The sequence below is a fragment of the Felis catus genome, chromosome B4, assembly GCF_018350175.1.
Source record: "Felis catus isolate Fca126 chromosome B4, F.catus_Fca126_mat1.0, whole genome shotgun sequence".
In the NCBI taxonomy this organism is placed as follows: Eukaryota; Metazoa; Chordata; class Mammalia; order Carnivora; family Felidae; genus Felis; species Felis catus.
Window position 1 is genome coordinate 14135674 of NC_058374.1, and position 16942 is coordinate 14152615.

General features: G+C 43.2%; 2 protein-coding genes across 4 annotated transcripts in view; both read left to right on the plus strand.

Moving 5' to 3' along the window:
- HSPA14 (heat shock protein family A (Hsp70) member 14) overlaps positions 1–16942 on the plus strand; it is a 44292-nt gene that overhangs the window by 206 nt on the left and 27144 nt on the right. Inside the window, exons 2-9 of one of the 2 annotated variants that reach the window (XM_003988117.6) lie at positions 1251–1331; positions 1405–1487; positions 9849–9897; positions 10032–10137; positions 11408–11498; positions 12247–12351; positions 13546–13707; positions 14878–15033. In XM_003988117.6, the coding sequence (XP_003988166.1) occupies positions 1251–1331; positions 1405–1487; positions 9849–9897; positions 10032–10137; positions 11408–11498; positions 12247–12351; positions 13546–13707; positions 14878–15033 (833 nt within the window). The remainder of the gene's footprint in view (positions 1–1250; positions 1332–1404; positions 1488–9848; positions 9898–10031; positions 10138–11407; positions 11499–12246; positions 12352–13545; positions 13708–14877; positions 15034–16942) is intronic. The other variant, XM_045060931.1, reaches the window with a different exon arrangement.
- Positions 279–5393, plus strand: LOC123386447 (zinc finger and SCAN domain containing 29). Of its 2 annotated transcripts, XM_045060934.1 has the most exons (5): positions 279–945; positions 1251–1331; positions 1405–1487; positions 3501–4229; positions 4743–5393. In XM_045060934.1, exons 4-5 carry the CDS (start codon positions 3668–3670, stop codon positions 5264–5266), a joined length of 1086 nt encoding a protein of 361 aa, XP_044916869.1. In that variant the 5' UTR covers positions 279–945; positions 1251–1331; positions 1405–1487; positions 3501–3667; the 3' UTR covers positions 5267–5393. The 2 variants fall into 2 exon arrangements, with proteins under 2 accessions (XP_044916869.1, XP_044916870.1); XM_045060935.1 differs by lacking the exons at positions 279–945; positions 3501–4229.

Sequence of the window (16942 nt, forward strand, 5' to 3'; positions counted from 1 at the left end):
GGGGAGCTGGTTTGTGATTAATGTCGGCCGCCCAGTTCTCCCGGTGCGGAGCCAAGTCCTTTGATCTCCTGCGGGGTTTGTGAACGGCGTGTCGCCGGCCTAGGAATGTCGCGTGGAGACACATTACTGGGGGCAAGTTTGGAGGCGAAGCGCCGGGCGGACCGGCCTCGTCATCCGCAGCTCCTCCGGAAAGTCCACTGCGTCCTGGCGGACGGTTGTGACGACGTGGGCGCGCGGGGTCTGGAAACGTCCCGGCAGCAAAAGGCCTGGTGGGGGGCGGTCCTGGGGACGTAAGGGCCGTTGGAGGCCCAGAGGGATCTCGGGGACGGCTGGTCCCCGGGGCGTCAGGCCCGCAGGTGGCCCGGAGGGTCTCGGGGACATCAGGACCACAGGAGGCGCGGAGAGGGGCGGTCCTGGAGACGTCAGGGCCGCCGGAGACCCGGAGGGGGCGGTCCCGGGGACGTCTGGGCAGCTGAGGCCTGGGAGGTCTTGGGGACATCAGGGCTGCAGGGAAGCCGGAGAGGGGCCGTCCCAGAGACCTCAGGGCTGCCGGAGGCCGGGAGGGATCTCGAGGATCTCCAGGACACTGGAGGCCCGGAGGTGGGCCTGAACGTCCGACACCGGCGGCTTCTGAATGTTTGCCGCGAAAGGACCGGGTGGTCGCGATCTGAAACTGGAGTTGCTAATCCCTCGAAGCGTGTGAATCGAGTTGGTGGCATGCTCTACTTGACCTTTCTTGAATGAGAGAGCCTAACAAGGAGTTGTAGCTTCTTGGCATCAGTGGGGAGGCGAGAGGAACAATAATAACCAACTCCCCTAATACTAGTCTCGCACGTAAATGTCAAGTAACTTGGAAGGAAAACCAAAGAGATTTAGTGCTACTTCATCATACGGAGAAAAAGGAAGAAAGATGTACCTGTCGGGGAAGAACGAAAACTAGAAAGGGTGATGTCATAAGGCTTGTTATTGTATACAGAAAGATTATTATGTTTGATCCATTTATCGACTGTATAGAAAAAATGAGGCAGTTCTTTGTGGAACATTGACCTTGTATAAAATCTAGGAAATTAATAACGGCCATTGAATCTACAAATTTAAAATATTGATGTAACGATTTTTCTATCTACGCATGTGGCAAGATAACACTGGTCCACATATGTCTGATGGGACTATCTATCTATCTGTATATGTCTATATGTGTTTTGTTTTCAAAAGACCTAATAGAGTTCTATTTTTTTTTTTTTTTCCAGGATGGCCGGGCTGATGTGGTTGCAAATGATGCAGGTGACAGAGTTACTCCAGCTGTAGTTGCTTACACAGAAAATGAAGAGGTACTATTTCCCTCATTTTTGTATTTTGAAATAAGCAGAATTACATGCATTGTAATATACTGCTCTTTTTCAGGTTGTTGGATTGGCAGCAAAACAAAGTAGAATAAGAAATATTTCAAATACAGTAATGAAAGTAAAGCAGATCCTTGGCAGAAGGTACGGAATAAAATAATAATCTTACATATGGGAAGAAAATGTGTTTATACATTCTAAACATAATGTGCAATGAAACTGGAAACACCAGTTTGGTTTTCTGTTGCTTTTTATGATTGAGTCATTTCAGAGATTATCCCAAGTAGGCTCTTTCTTTTGATAATTAGTGTTGAATCTTATCAAGGATGGGATTCACTCAGATATTTGTTTCTTGCTGACGGGTCTGTTCTTATTGATGAATGCCAACATTCATATAGTTTGATAATTTGTGTCATTTAGAAGTGGTAATTTGGACTTTTCACCTTTTTACGTCACTGAAAGAATTTGAAAGATTTTGTGGGAATTTGAAGATTTTTCTGTACTGAAGTCGAATTTTGCAAAATCTATTACAGTTGGTCATAATGTATATAGAAGCTATTGATTTTCTTCCTCGGGTCCTTTTGTGACACTTTCTGGGAACTAACTTTTCCAGCTGCATTATGAATTTAATCATTAAAGAAACAGTTTAATTAACATCTTAAGAATCAGGTTAATCATCTGTTGTAACTTTAATTAAAAGATTAAAGAGGCTTGCTTCTCCAGACTTCTGTCTCCTCGAATTATAGATTGACATAATAATTAGAGGTTTTCATTTTCACTGGAGTAGTAATACTTGATACAGTGTTTTTAAATTTTCAAAGTGCTTTCACATCTATTATTTAATCCTCTCAAATCCCTAAAAGATTGGAAGGGCAGGTTTTATTTTTTCCCATTTGTAGATGAGAAAATCAAGACACGTAGAAGTTACAGTATTACTCAGAGGGGTGAGCTAGATAGGACTGTGGTTCAGAACTTCTAACTTAGCCCCAGGTTCTTTCTACTTCTGAGAGTTTAAGTAGAAATGTCCTGTGTTGATGTTAGGATTCGAGGGTTATGGATTAAATCTAATATTTATTTCTTTTATATGTATAGGTATTTTTTTTTTTATTATCCCTTACACGTATTTAAGCTGAACTTGATAATTATTTTTCCCCCTTAGGGTATTTATGCACGAAGTCAAAAATGATATTTTAGAGAGAATTAAAATTTTTGTGATGATAAGTATATTCCCATATCCATTTATGTGTTGATAAAACTTAGTATTGAGCATATTGAAAATAAATTAGCTGGTGTCAAAAATTTGCAAGTTAAAAAAAAACCTCTAAAAAGGCGGGGAACCGTACATGGGCCTTGAAGCTAGATTCGCTATAAGCAGCCAAAATAGGGCTTTTTTTTTTTTTATTAAACTTTTTATTTTGAGATCATTGTAGATTTACATACTGTTGTAGGAAGTAATAACAGAGAAATCCAATATATTACTGGATTTACCACTTTCTCTCGATGGTAACATCTTGGAAAACTATAGTACAGGGGCACAACCAGGATACTGACATTGATAAGATCCAGATACAGAACATTTCAGTAGATCTTTGTCCTGGTAGCCTTTTTTTAGGGCAGATGATCAGAGTAATGATATGGTTGTCTTCTGCCATATCATGCAACATCTTTGTATTGTCAGGAACAACTTAAGTGTACTTTTCTCGCCCCCAAAGTTAACCTTTTAACAAAGTGCAGTGGTGACAGTCAGATGGGTATTATATAGCCCCAGGGCTAGTAAAGGATGAGCGCTCTTCAGACCTGCTGTTACACCATGATCCTGCGCGCACTTCTCTAGAGTGAGCTGCGTCCTGGTCCACATGTTCTGCCCTCAGTCTACTTAGAACACAAGGTGATTTTTACAGATATGCACTTGTACCAGGTCTTGGCCTTAGAAGCATTCTGTCTTTTGTGGAGGAGCCAGTCCCCTTTTATCAAGCCAATAAGACCCCTTGAAGCCCCTGGTCCAGTACCTGTCCTGGGCAAATTCCCAAAGTTGGGCTTTCTTAGTCTTGGCATCCTGCCTGTTTGCACCGTACTTACAGGGAGCACCACTTAACTTGCTGCCACGATTATCCTCACGACCCTCTCTGTAACTCTCATTCCCCTGTGGCCTTCCAGCCAGAAATGCGGTCCTTGGACCTGGCTTCTCAACAATTAGCCCTGAGAGGGAAGAATCGGCTGGCTCCTGGAAATACACTGAGAGCACACAGAGCTTCCCCACACCTTCAGATTTGCACCTTGCTGCCCAGGAGCTTCCCACAGCTAATCTTCCTTCCCAGTCCACTATGGCCAGTTCCAATAGCAGTGCGGGCATCCGGTGGTCCAGACAGGAGACACGAACGCTTCTCTCCATACTAGGCGAGGCAGAGTATATTCAGCGCCTCCAGACTGTGCATCATAATGCAGATGTCTATCAGGCTGTGTCTAAGCGAATGCAGCAGGAAGGCTTCCGCCGCACCGAACGTCAGTGCCGCTCCAAGTTTAAAGTTCTGAAGGCGTTATATTTAAAGGCGTACGTTGCCCATGCCACGAGTGTGGGGGATCCGCCGCACTGTCCGTTTTATGATACATTGGATCAGCTTCTCCGAAATCAGATAGTGACTGACCCAGACAACTTAATGGAGGACACTACTTGGGCCAAGCACTGTGATCAGAACTTAGTGGCCTCTGACACCCCAGGGGAAGAGGGACCCAGCATTCTCAGAGCAAAAAGGACTCAGGCAGCAGATCATCAGCCTATCTTGAAAACAGTTAAGGAATCAGATGAGGATTGTCAACTGAGAATCAGTGACCAGATGCGAGAAACCAGTGACCTTGAGGACTCCTGGGATGAATCCTCGGGTGCAGGTAACTCCCAAGCATGTGAAGGATCGGGGTGCCAGAGTCACTCGGTTCTAAACAGCAGGATATGTTTGGATGGTGTTCTCTTCAACATTGTCTCCATTTCTGCCCCATGCCCTCTTATTTTTTAAGCCTCGTGGTCAGATAAAGGGCTCCAGGTTTTTAAAAGCAATGACCTTAAGTATCTAAGGTATTAGAACTTTTTAAATGTGGACGAAGTATTCTTTAGAACCAGACTAGTTTTGCCATTATTGATAGTGGGTGTGTAGGAATTCGTGACTAGAGATGGGGCTGGCTGGCTATGTGGAAAAGGGTTCAGGAAGGCAACAGGGAGGTTTTAGAGGTAAGACTGCAATTGGCCAAAGTGTCCAGATTAAGGAATTGAGATCTTCCCAGTCCCTGGTGGAAAGAGGCCTTTCTAGCCTTAGTTTTGTAACTGTCTTCTCAACTCCGCTGCTGGCTCCAAGCATTCCCCTAGCAGGAATGTCCTCTTTGCAACATTGTTGCTTTGTTTTTCAGGGTGCTCTCAAGGGACCCCCAGCTACAGCAGCTCCCACCACCTTTTCAGAGGTGCGGTTGCTCCCTGTCAGAGCAGCCCCATGACCCGCCTGGGTGTGTCCGGTGAGCCCAGTCCGTGTGCCAGCACCAGCCGAAACACTCCTGGGGTGGCCTCCGCACCGCGGCCTCCGGTCTCCTCCTCCACAGTTCCTTTTGTTTCTGGTGGGGATAGGCCTTTGACCGGTGAGCCCCCTCCACGGTGGGCGAGGCGAAGAAGGCGGTCAGTGGCCAGGACTATTGCGGCCGAGTTGGCAGAAAACAGGAGGTTGGCACGAGAACTTTCAAAGCGTGAGGAAGAAAAATTGGACAGGCTGATTGCTATTGGTGAGGAGGCCAGTGCTCAGCAAGACACTGCCAACGAGCTCCGCAGGGATGCCGTGATCGCAGTCAGACGCTTGGCCACGGCGGTGGAAGAGGCCACCGGTGCTTTTCAGCTAGGGCTCGAAAAATTGCTTCAGAGGTTAATTTCGAATACCAAAAGTTAAGAATTGATTACAAAGAGGCTGTTTCCTAAACTGGTAGAAGCCCAGTTCCAACACCTGCCTTTTGGTACCCTGGCTCCTTTTACACGTCCTTAGGAATAAAGGAAAGAAAAAGCGGATGAACCATTAATATGCAGAGTAGCGGGAACGTATGAGCTAGTTGCTTTTCCAAGCTTCTTCACGAATTGGAAGACTTCTCGGGTATGCGAGGAGTGGTCTGACAGAACAGATGGAGTCGAGACCAGAGAGGGGGTTAGCTGCGGCCTCGCTGCTAGTGTGGGGCAGTTTAGTTTACCTCGACACCAGTTTCCTCATCTGTATGGGGGCCCGGTAATAACTCCTGACCTGCCTACCTCACAGGGTTGTTGTGAGGACCCAATGGCTAGTAGATGTGAAAGGGTTTAAAAGTTTAAAAGCACTACACACTATATACATGTAAGTTATTAATGCGTATGACCTTGGCCGAGGTATGGCTAGGGTGAGGCACGTTAGTTGACAAAGAATTGTGTCTGCCGTGACCTCATTGCTTGAATCTTTACCAGTTTAACTTGACTGCTTCTTAGAAGTGTAAGGTTTTCATTTTTTTAATCCCTCTCTGGCTCATTAGACTGATCTAGATCCATGTGTTTATACCTTTATCTCTTATATTTTCACTGCTGTGTCTATGACATACTTACTAGTAAGCACTCAATGGTCAAACCAGCTTTCCTTCCCTTTCACTGGTTTTTAGTGTCTTACCGCTCTAAGGATATAAATCAGAACGGACAGGGAGCTACAGTTGTGTGTTACGATTCATATGGTCTTCGATATGATGAGGTATTGGCTGTTTTATAAAATATTAAATGTAAGTAAATTCTTTGCATTCCATATTATTTGGGTCCCTAATATACATAATTACATGTCTTCAGGTTTAGGGTGTCACTTGGAATAACATGTGGAAACAATTTGGAATCTGTTTTCCAAGTGCTTTCAGCTAATTTCATTCCTTTCTTTTAGCCTTTTTTCTGTCTAGTATGTTACAGAGGCAAGCCCTAGAAGACTTTGCTTCTGGGGAACTTTGCAAAGTCACTTTTTCTCATACAGTGTAGACAAAAGTTCACCGTGTTAATGGCCTGTGGTGGAAGAGGACAGCGGGAACAGCTGAGGATGGTGTGGATAAAGACCGCCTGCAGTAGATGACTCCTTTTAAGCACAAAGCCCTCAATAAATACGTCCTCCTTTCCCCCAAAACATCCACGCTTCCTTTAGGAGATACGAAGACGTTGAGCCATACTTCCAATTTACCTTAGAAAGAATGCCATTATTGGCCGTCATGAAACCAACAAACTTCAAAGCTTTTAAGTGGTTTGCTTAGTACTTTCAGGAAATACAAATAAGAGCCTTGGAATTTAAAAGGCTTTCCTCCAGTCTACAGGCTGAAAAAAACAAGTGCAGGCACATTTGAAGAGGTTTTGTTTTATATTTTGTAGGCTTGGGTGCTTACCTATGTGCTGGAAATGCAGGTGGGTGGAGAAAGAGTCAAAACAACACTAGGAATATAGCCAGAGCGTGAGTCGGAGGCAGGCAAGCTGCACTGACGAACGGGTGATGCGTGTAGAAGGCAGCTGATGTGCTAGAGCACTGGATTCTAACCCTGTCACGGTGTGTGACCTCGGGCAGGTGACTTGCCCTTTTGGTGCCTCAATTTCTTTAAAATGATTTGTACTAGATGACTTTTCTAGTACCTTCTAGTTCTAAAACAATTCTATAAGTGACATAACAAGAAAAAGGCAAAGTAAACTTTTAATTGTAATATTTTCAGTCACAGTAGCATATTGTATGTTTGAAATACTGGTAACAGTTGTATTTTAAGAGAGCATTCTACGGTATTAATATTTATTAATATACTCCACTTACATAAGCACCACACCAGACGTAGGTTCCTTGCTTTAAAGAAGCCCATATTAAGGCAGTGAAACGGATATATATGTGTGTGCATTTTCTCCATTGTTTTAGGCCTTTGTATGTGTCTGTTTTAACTGGGTAACACTAATATAAGTACGTAGACTTTCTGGAAAAACAGGGAAGTACTCAAAGGAGAGTTAGGCCTGTACTCTATTAACCTATTAATGGTAGCAAAGTACGTAGGCAGGGCTTTATTTGAGATAAGTGCTACAGAACAGGAGTGGAGCTAAACTTAGGAGGTAGTACTGTGAAAATCTTTTGGGTGAAATAACTTTAATGTGAGAAGAAAAGGAAAGTTCTTAATGAAATAAACAGAAAAAGAAAACACTGTTAAGAGGAGGCCATTCTCATTGAAAGAGAACAAGCTCAGAAACCCTGCCTAGGCTCTGGGCCCCGCCGTTCGTGCCTGCCCACCCTTAGGCAGGTCACCTTACCGCTCTGTGACTCCCATTCCTCACCCACAGAGGGAGAGACAAACAACCCTCCTACCTACCTCGAGGGAGTGTGGTGAGGGCCAGATGAACAGATGAATGTAAAAACGCTTTCAGATGTGGAAGGCACTGTCTTGTGACAGTGATGGGGAAGACCGCCCTGGAGCACATTAGTGCTGCTGTGTGCCAGCTCCGACAGTCTGCTGATGGTGCAAGAGACATTTAAGGAAGGACGAGGAAGACAAAGCGGCAGTGCTTGTAAAGGTTGTGGTACGACGGTGGGGTTAACACTCTGCCTCCTGAAGACCGTGATGTAAATGAGGTGCTGTGTATGCCAACCTCCCACCACCCTTTGTGTTTCTGTTAAGTGATTTAATCCTGGTGTGGACAAATAAAGTTTTTACTTGTATGTACTTGTGGTCAGTCCGCTACTTTCTGGCGATAGCCACGACCATTTGTCGTCACCTCCACTCTCTGCTTTCTGCTTCTCTACCAGCTAATCTCCAGGGTCTCGCCTTCATACAACCCGGAGAGCTTCGTGTGCTTTCTGTCCTCACATGAGAGGGGCCCTCTTCGCAGGGGAGTTGAGAAATAATTTTCCATTTGTAAAATGTCTATAAATTCCATAATATAGGCTTTTTGGCAATGAACTATCTTGACTTGGTAGCTTACAGGATGGATAGATAACAGGATAAATTGTCCTGGTTGACCACAACGCTTGTTCTAAAGAGAACAACTGGTAAGTGTCATGCTGAAATGGTATTGGTGCAAATAAATAAGTATGGGCACGCTTCATCTTTTTTTTGGCGTACTCTTAAAATAGTTATCCAGGATCCAGTCGGAATACCGGATTTAGAGAAAGGGAGGAAAAGAGGGCTTAGTGAAAAGAATACTAAACTTTGTATTAAAGATCTGGATTCCAGTCAGTTCTGCCATGAATTAACCATGGGACTTTGGGCAAGCTACTTAACCTGTTTCCTCTCTTAGCAGTTTTTAGGTGGTAGAGAAGAAGTGTGAGGAATCTGCAAGTGTTCTAGACAGTTCTAAGCCGAATTAGTCACTTAAACCCTTCTGTCTTCCTCTTATTTACGCAGGTTAGGGTCTTTGGATGCCCAATAACTTCAGCAGTTAGTCGCTATTAATTTTCAACTCCTCTTTTTAAAGACTGGTCTCTGAATGGAATAGTTGCAACCCCTTGGAAGAAGGGTTAAAGTGGAAGGGTTTCCTTTAATTTCTAGATGAAATTATAGCAAGAATCAAGGACTCCTGTCACTGCCCAAAGGGGCAGAGGTACTTTAGTCATTTACCTTGTAACTGGGAGGCAGGCGGTTAGATGTAAACAACACCAGCCTGATAGAGAAGCCTGGAATCAAGTACCAACTGTTCCTTATTAACTTATAAGGCATTGACTCTCTATGAACTATTACCTCCAAAATAATACCTGCCAAATTAACCCCGCTGAGGTGTTGTGAAGAGCAAGTGAGGTAATAGACGTGAAAACATTTTTTAGTCTGCACAAATTGGTATTTTGAGCAACATCATATCCATTGTTCTAATTTTTCATCGCCGTACACATTTATCTAATACCTACTTTGGGTAGGACGTTATAGATCTGTCTACTTGCAGTACGCTGCACCTTTCCACATAGAACATTCACACTTTAGCTCAGTTTTTTGTTTTTTTGTTTTTTGTTTTTTGCTTTGGGTGTTGATTCATGTTCACGAGCCAAGGAACAAAGATGGTGTTAGGTATTCTGGTCTGCCCTTACTTTGACATCTTTCTTTTCGTCCTTTTTATCTCAGTGATTGTCCGTGATCAGTCTTCACCATCACAGATGGGAGTATATATGACATAAAATCATTGATATTCTGAAAAATTACCCTCAGATGTATAGCATCTGTTAATAGCAAGATCAGAACAAATAAGAGCTATTTACTTCCAAACATGAAGGTTAACACGTGTGTGTGTGTGTGCGCGTGTGCGTGCGTGTGCACGCAGGTTAACACTTTAATAGGATTACTATAACCACTAAATAATTGTGTCCATTTAATCCTATCACTTATAATATATCATGATTTGTTAATATTAAGCAACTTCATGATTTTGTTTATATTTTTATATTTGTTTAGTGATATTAAAAATATAGTCTTCTTTAAATATTACTCATCAACAATACTGATTTTAATAATTATCTTTATCTTTACGGACAGCTCTGATGATCCACAGGCTCAGAAATACATCACGGAAAGTAAATGTTTAGTGAGTATGGTTCTATTATTACCTCTCCGTTACACAAAGTCGTTGCCAAGGTCATAACCAATTATATTATTTTGAAACTTTCTATCTTTATTAAAATCATTCCTTATGTAACACATCTACAATTTCCTTTATAGGTCATTGAAAAGAATGGAAAGTTACGATACGAAATAGATACTGGAGAAGAAACAAAGTTTGTTAACCCAGAAGATGTTGCCAGACTGATATTTAGTAAAATGAAAGGTACTGAGCAAAAGAGACCTTTTAAAAGTTGACCTTAGGGGCGCCTGGGTGGCGCAGTCAGTTAAGCGTCTGACTTCAGCCAGGTCACGATCTCGCGGTCCGGGAGTTCGAGCCCCGCGTCAGGCTCTGGGCTGATGGCTCAGAGCCTGGAGCCTGCTTCTGATTCTGTGTCTCCCTCTCTCTCTGCCCCTCCCCCGTTCATGTTCTGTCTCTCTCTGTCCCAAAAATAAATAAACGTTGAAAAAAAAAATTAAAAAAAAAAAAAGTTGACCTTAAAGAAAAGTTAGAGGTGTTTCTTGATCTGGAGAGAAGCAGGGTAATTGAGCAGATTAAGGAGACCTAACACTAGACCTGACTGTGCCACTAACTGTCCATGTGACCTTGGTTATTTGACTAACCTTCCCTGACTTTGGTTTCCTTAGAAGTAATGTAAATGGGTTGGTCCAGGCTCACATTTTCACAGCTTCTTAAATTGAAGTGGCCAAATAAGTGTGAAGAGTTTCTTTCTCTGCTCAAGATTGACAGTGCTCTTTGAACAGTTCTTTAGGTAGATTAAGTAGGTCTGGCTCATTAACACTTCCAAGGAAGACTCAAAACCAAGTGGCAGTGCTGTGGAACAATTTGGGAAATTCGGGAGCAGATGTTAAGACTCACTTCAGCTCTGGAATTGTTACGAATTTGTGGGATGGAAGGCATTCTTCTAGTGTGTTGAACTAACATGCTGTTTTGTCTTCACATGGACACATGAAAGACTCACTGTTAATGGAAGCAGTCTAATTTGGGAGATGGTTGAAACTTTGAAGCCTAAGAGCCAGGCTTTTTGGAAAGTACCTGGTTCCGTGTCCACAGATTTCCAAATCCACAAAAAGTTCTGCACGATTTAAGACAGCCAGAGAAGAGGGGCGCCTGGGCAGCTCAGTCAGTTAAGCATCAGACTCTTGGTTTTGGCTCAGGTCATGATCTCACAGTTTTCGTGAGTTCAAGCCCTCCTTCGGGCTCTCGGCTGGCAGTGTGCAACCTCCTTGGGACTCTTTCTCTCTTCCTTTCTCTCTGCCCCTCTCCCACTCATGCTGTCTCTATCGCTCCCAAAATTAGTAAGTAAACTTAACAAATTTAAGAGAGCCAGAGAAGAACATGAATGGGGTGGTCAAATAAGTGAATTGGAAAATCTTTACAGTGAGAAGATCATGGTACAAATTAATAAACCACAAAGTATCATGACATTTTTCTTGTGTCATTAGAATTTATTTTTATTTATTTTTTAATACAGAAACAGCACATTCTGTATTGGGCTCAGATGCAAATGATGTAGTCATTACTGTTCCATTTGATTTTGGAGAAAAGCAAAAAAATGCTCTTGGGTAAGTTTATCTTGTTTGCTTAGAGCAAATATAGATTTTATAATATCACAATGTAGTAAAAGGTAAAACTGTAATTGAAAGTACCTTAGGCAATAAAATTGTATTTGTAAACAGATGTATATATTTACATATGTAATTAGTATGGTAAAAAGTATAGTAACGATCATTAATATTTCCTATCTGTAATGCCAAGAGAACATAAAATTAGATGTACCTTATTAAGCTGTTTTGATTGGAAATATTTTTAATTACCGGGTTAAGTTCATGTTTATAAGTTGCTTTGCCTTACTTTCATATAATCAAGGTTTATGTTGGAATTATATAAAAATATATACAGTTTTAGATATATTTGCCATTATTTCTTCACCTTATTAGATCTTCACATCTAAACAAAAAGTTGCGTTTATTTTTTGTAGGTCATTATGAAAATGTAATTGATGAGCATGTATACCTTTGTTTTGAGGATAGAGTTTCATCTGGCGCTTTGGCAGTCATCTGAGTTGCTTGTGGACAGATAATTGCTTTATTTACTTGAACTTGTGGGATGTTAAAAACTGACCCTAAATTAAAGAAACTGGAAAATTCCAAAATGTATTATAAATTTGTCTTAATCTCTTTCTAACATTTATAAGCAGGGACATTTTTGAGACTTTTCTTTATTCGTTATAAGCACGTTATTTTTTTTTTTGTCAAGAAAATACTTGAACGTGTTGTGATATTAAATTCATTGAAAGCAAATTGTCCACAGGGAAGCAGCCAGAGCTGCTGGGTTTAATGTTTTGCGGTTAATCCATGAACCATCTGCAGCTCTTCTGGCTTATGGAATTGGACAAGACTGCCCCACTGGAAAAAGGTAAAAACCGTATTTGCAGCTTTAAGTTTTTCAGGGCAGAAAACATTTTTAGATTATAGCAATGGGGATGATTATATAAAGCAGTGGGTTCCAAGCCTTTATGGATGAAATGACATTGAAACTCTCACCTGGGGTTTTTCAAATAGATGAGAAAGACTTCCTAGGAGAGCAGAGAAAGGACATAACAGGAGGGAAGATTGAACTTTGCTGTCCTCTTATTACTCATGTTATTTGTCTTTTTTTTTTTTTTTTAATGTTTGTTTATTTCTGAGACAGAGGGAAACATAGTGCGAGTGGGGGAGGGGCAGAGAGAAAGGGAGACACAGAATCTGAAACAGGCTCCAGGCTCTGAGCTGTCAGCAAAGAGCCTGATGCGGGGCTCAAACCCACGAACCATGAGATCATGGTTGAGCCGAAGTCAGACACTCAACCGACTGAGCCACCCAGGCGCCCCTCTCATATTATTTGTCTTTATTGGAGGAGGATTTGAAATTTATAAGCCCAGCCAAATTCCAACTCAAGCCAAGGCACTGTTAATTTTTCTACCAATTCCAATTATTAAACATGTTTAGAAACAGTAAATCTTTTATATACATTTTTCTTGGCAGGAGATGGGGGAATCCAGCATGGGATTTAAGGTGTTTTTTTGATAATGAAATAGTAAGACATGCTCCTAATTTAGTTGTTGAAACTTCTAATACATCTGACAAAGACACCTTTAGGGAGATTAATTCTGATGTGTTTATTTTCCCTAGTTGTCTCACCTTACTACTATTTCACAGTTAAAGAAATAAGTATGTATAAATCAGTAGGAAGTTAGTTTATGTAGAATATCAGAAATGAGCTTCTAGTTTTGCATATGTTTGATTTTTACAGAATGTGTCATTGTAGTAGTAACTTGGATAATATTAGCACATAAAGTTTCTGTATTTAATTCTGTTACGATTCATTATAACCACGAAAAGAAAAGTTAGTGTTTTGAACTCCAGTTACTCAAAAGAATCCAGTTTACATATACAACTAAATAAAAACAGACTTTGGTTTTGATTCAGAATATAGGGGTTCCAGGCTTAATTCAGCACTAATCAACTATTTGTGACATAAAGGGATTAAACTAAGTGACTTCCAATGTCCAACCTGCCTTTAAAGTTTTGTGATTCTCTCATAACTTACTTACATTTTCTTTCTTTTAAGCAATATTTTGGTGTTTAAACTTGGAGGAACATCCTTATCTGTCAGTGTCATGGAAGTGAACAGTGGAATATATCGTGTTCTTTCAACAAACACTGATGATAACATAGGAGGTACACATTTCACAGAAACCTTAGCACAGTATCTGGCTTCAGAGTTTCAGAGGTAAATATTAATGGACTTCATGATCTATTTTTTATTTTTATTTTTTTTTTATTTTTTATTTTTTTTTCAACGTTTATTTATTTTTGGGACAGAGAGAGACAGAGCACGAACGGGGGAGGGGCAGAGAGAGAGGGAGACACAGAATCAGAAGCAGGCTCCAGGCTCTGAGCCATCAGCCCAGAGCCCGACGTGGGGCTCGAACTCACGGACTGCGAGATCGTGACCTGGCTGAAGTCGGACGCTTAACCGACTGCGCCACCCAGGCGCCCCCTTCATGATCTATTTTAATTGAAGTTTCTCTTCTGGGTTTTTGTACTGTTTTAAATTGCCTTGCTTCAAAGGAGGATGTGGGGTTTTTTTTCAGTGCTTTGGATATTTTTGTGTCTACAGTTACAATGTCCTCTCCAGGCATTTGCAGGGAAGCAGAGGGCAAGTTGTCCAGTACAGTGGGCTCGGATTTCTCATTTAGTGCGAGGGCCTGCCAGATGTTGAACTTCATGAACGTGGGTCTCAGTTAAATTTCTTAATACCTCGGGTGCTATTATGTCTAGATAAAGGAGTGTACAAGCACTTGAGGGCTCAATACCTTCTGAACAATTTTTAAAAGTTTAGATCTGATGAAGGTTACCTTATGTTACAGTCACATCCCAGTGAATTAGTGTCTTATGGAGTGTTTATTTAATTACTAATCTGCTATCACAAGCAGCATTTTGGTTTTGTTACTAGATGTAATCATTCCATTCAAAATCAAGAGTCAAATAGATAAAGGTTCTATTTCGGACATTGCCACTCTTAAAAAATATTTGGCTGAAATAGTATTTTCATCAGTTTGACTAAACTGACTAGGTAAAAAAAGTCTTGAAAAGAGGTAATTACTTACTTGTTTCAAAAAGACCTATACTGGGGTGCCTGGGTGGCTCAATTGGTTATTATTATGGCCACAGAATAGAGCAGTTCTAAGTATCAAATATATTTGTTACTCATTTTTTTTAAGGAGGCCCTTCTTTTAATTGCAAAGAATTTTCTTCAGAGATTTTGGAGGGTTTGAAGCCTGTAGTAACATCTGATATTAATATTAATGTATGGGCTTATTGTCCTGGCAGGCATTATCTACATAATTCTAAATGGCCTAGTAATTTTTAAACTTCAGAGACTATATTTTTAATCTAGATCCTTCAAACATGATGTGAGAGGGAACGCCCGAGCCATGATGAAGCTGATGAACAGTGCTGACATTGCAAAGCATTCTTTGTCAACCTTGGGAAGTGCCAATTGTTTCCTTGACTCATTATATGAAGGTCAAGATTTTGACTGCAATGTGTCCAGGTAAAACTGAATGAAGTCCAAAGAACTTTAAAAAACAAAATTCCAGGGGCGCCTGGACGGTTCGGTTGGTTAAGCCTCTGATTTCGGCTCAGGTGATGATCTCACAGTTGGTGAGTTCGAGCCCCGAGTTGGGCTCTGTGCTGACAGCTCAGAGCCTGCTTCCGATTCTCTGTGACCTTCCATTTCTGCCCCTCCCTGACTCATACTCTGTCTCTCTCTCTCTCTCAAAAATAAGTAAACATTTAAACAAACAAAAAAAAATTCCAGGCCGGGGTGAGGCAATGCCCAGGCGGTGGGGCCGCTGCTGCCTCCCTCCAGTGCCAGGAGGGTTGGGAGAAGGAGCGGGAAGCCCATGGCACCTGCAATCAGGGCGGATCCCACGCCTGCCCCTTCTGCGTCTGCTTCGCGCCCCCGTTCCCCTTGGTTCTGCGACCCTCCCGCCTCCTGCCTCCGCTTCTGGGCTCCTGGCCACGTTGGGCCAGCTGGGCGGCCCCGGTGAGCCCTGCAGGACAGGCCTGGCACTGGGTCGCCGTGCCTGGCACTGGGTCGGGCCTCTGGCCCAGCACGCCTTTGTTTCTCCTGCCCCGCAGCGAGCCTACCGCCAGGCAGAACTTCGGAGCAAAACAAAGCCCCCCCCACGGAGGCGCTCCTGAGCTTGCTAAGTCGCCAGCCTAGAGCGGAGGGGACCAGCCTGCAGGGGTGGGAGACCTGCCGGTGGGAGGCCGGGAGCTGCAAACCAGAGTGTTTCTGGTCTGCACAAGTTCCCCTGAGGCACTGAAGGTCGACCTGGACCGTGGGAGGGGAACAATCCCCACTTCCCTTAAGCGTGCACTGACGGCGGGCTTTGTTAAGTTGCAAACAACGTGCGGAATCGTTTGCCTACTTTGAGTTTGGGCACAGTTCCCAGTGTTCTTGGGGCCCAGCGGGCATCCTGGTGCTTTAGATGCACTCCCAGGAATCCACAGAATCTACCAGTTGGCCTTGGTACCCTCAGAGAGATCTCAGGACTTGCACAAAGATGCGGAACCTAGGGGCTTTGTGGTCTGGGCTCCACATCAGGAAACTGACAGACTTGGGCCTGGATAGTATTGCACTTGTGGGTGAATCACCCAAATCCAGTGCTTCTGGGCAGGTACCTGCTCTACTGATCCTGTGGGATGGCAGCCATCTGCTGTGGGCCTCCTGGAGTGTCCTTACGGATCAGTCCTAAGGAATGGTAGCTGTTGACCCATGGGCCTTCTGGGCTCTGTGTGCTCAGGTCTCTGCCTGGCCTGTGGAAGAGAGCTCTGATGGTCACTGGGCTCCCCACAGCCCAGGTCCAGGTGAGGTGGGCCTCTGCTTTTTCCTGAAGGACTGTCCTGTTCCCTGGGGTGACCAGCTTGTCTCCTGCCATCCTAGCTTTGTGTTTCTCAGTTTATAGCAGCTAGACTTTGCATAAAGAAAGAATCGGCCAGAAACTTAAGGCTTTCAGGGCACAGACAAGGAGAATTCAGACAGTTTTCTATGACTTGGAACCACATTATCGACCAGCCTGATCACAGTACTGAGCCCCGGCGATGCCATGTGTTGTTTAGGTGGAAGAGGGGCAGCCCCTTTGGCCGGCAGCACCCCCCCTTCCTCCTCCCACCTTACCTCATGTATTCATTGCCTGGTTCAGGTTGATGCTGTCCTGTGAGCTCTGTGCTTGCAGGGAATGTGGACAAGTTCAAGCCCTGGTCCCGAGGAATTCTCAGTCCCCTTTCCAAGGTGGTTCCGTCAGCTACCGAGGCCTCATGGCCTGCGGGTGCTGCGCCTGTGGTTCAGGACACGGGCCTGAGATGCTTAGGGAGGCTCCAAGCCTTGGGGGAGCTGAGCCCAACTAAGTCCTGGAGAAGTGGGAGACAGTCTGCATAGAGTCCCTGGGGCACAG

Excerpts from the sequence above, each read along its gene's own strand:
- LOC123386447 (XM_045060934.1), top strand. The coding sequence starts at position 3,668 with ATGGCCAGTTCCAATAGCAGTGCGGGCATCCGGTGGTCCAGACAGGAG. Across the intron at positions 4,230-4,742 it reads GGATGAATCCTCGGGTGCAG|GGTGCTCTCAAGGGACCCCC; the intron begins GTAACTCCCAAG and ends TTTGTTTTTCAG.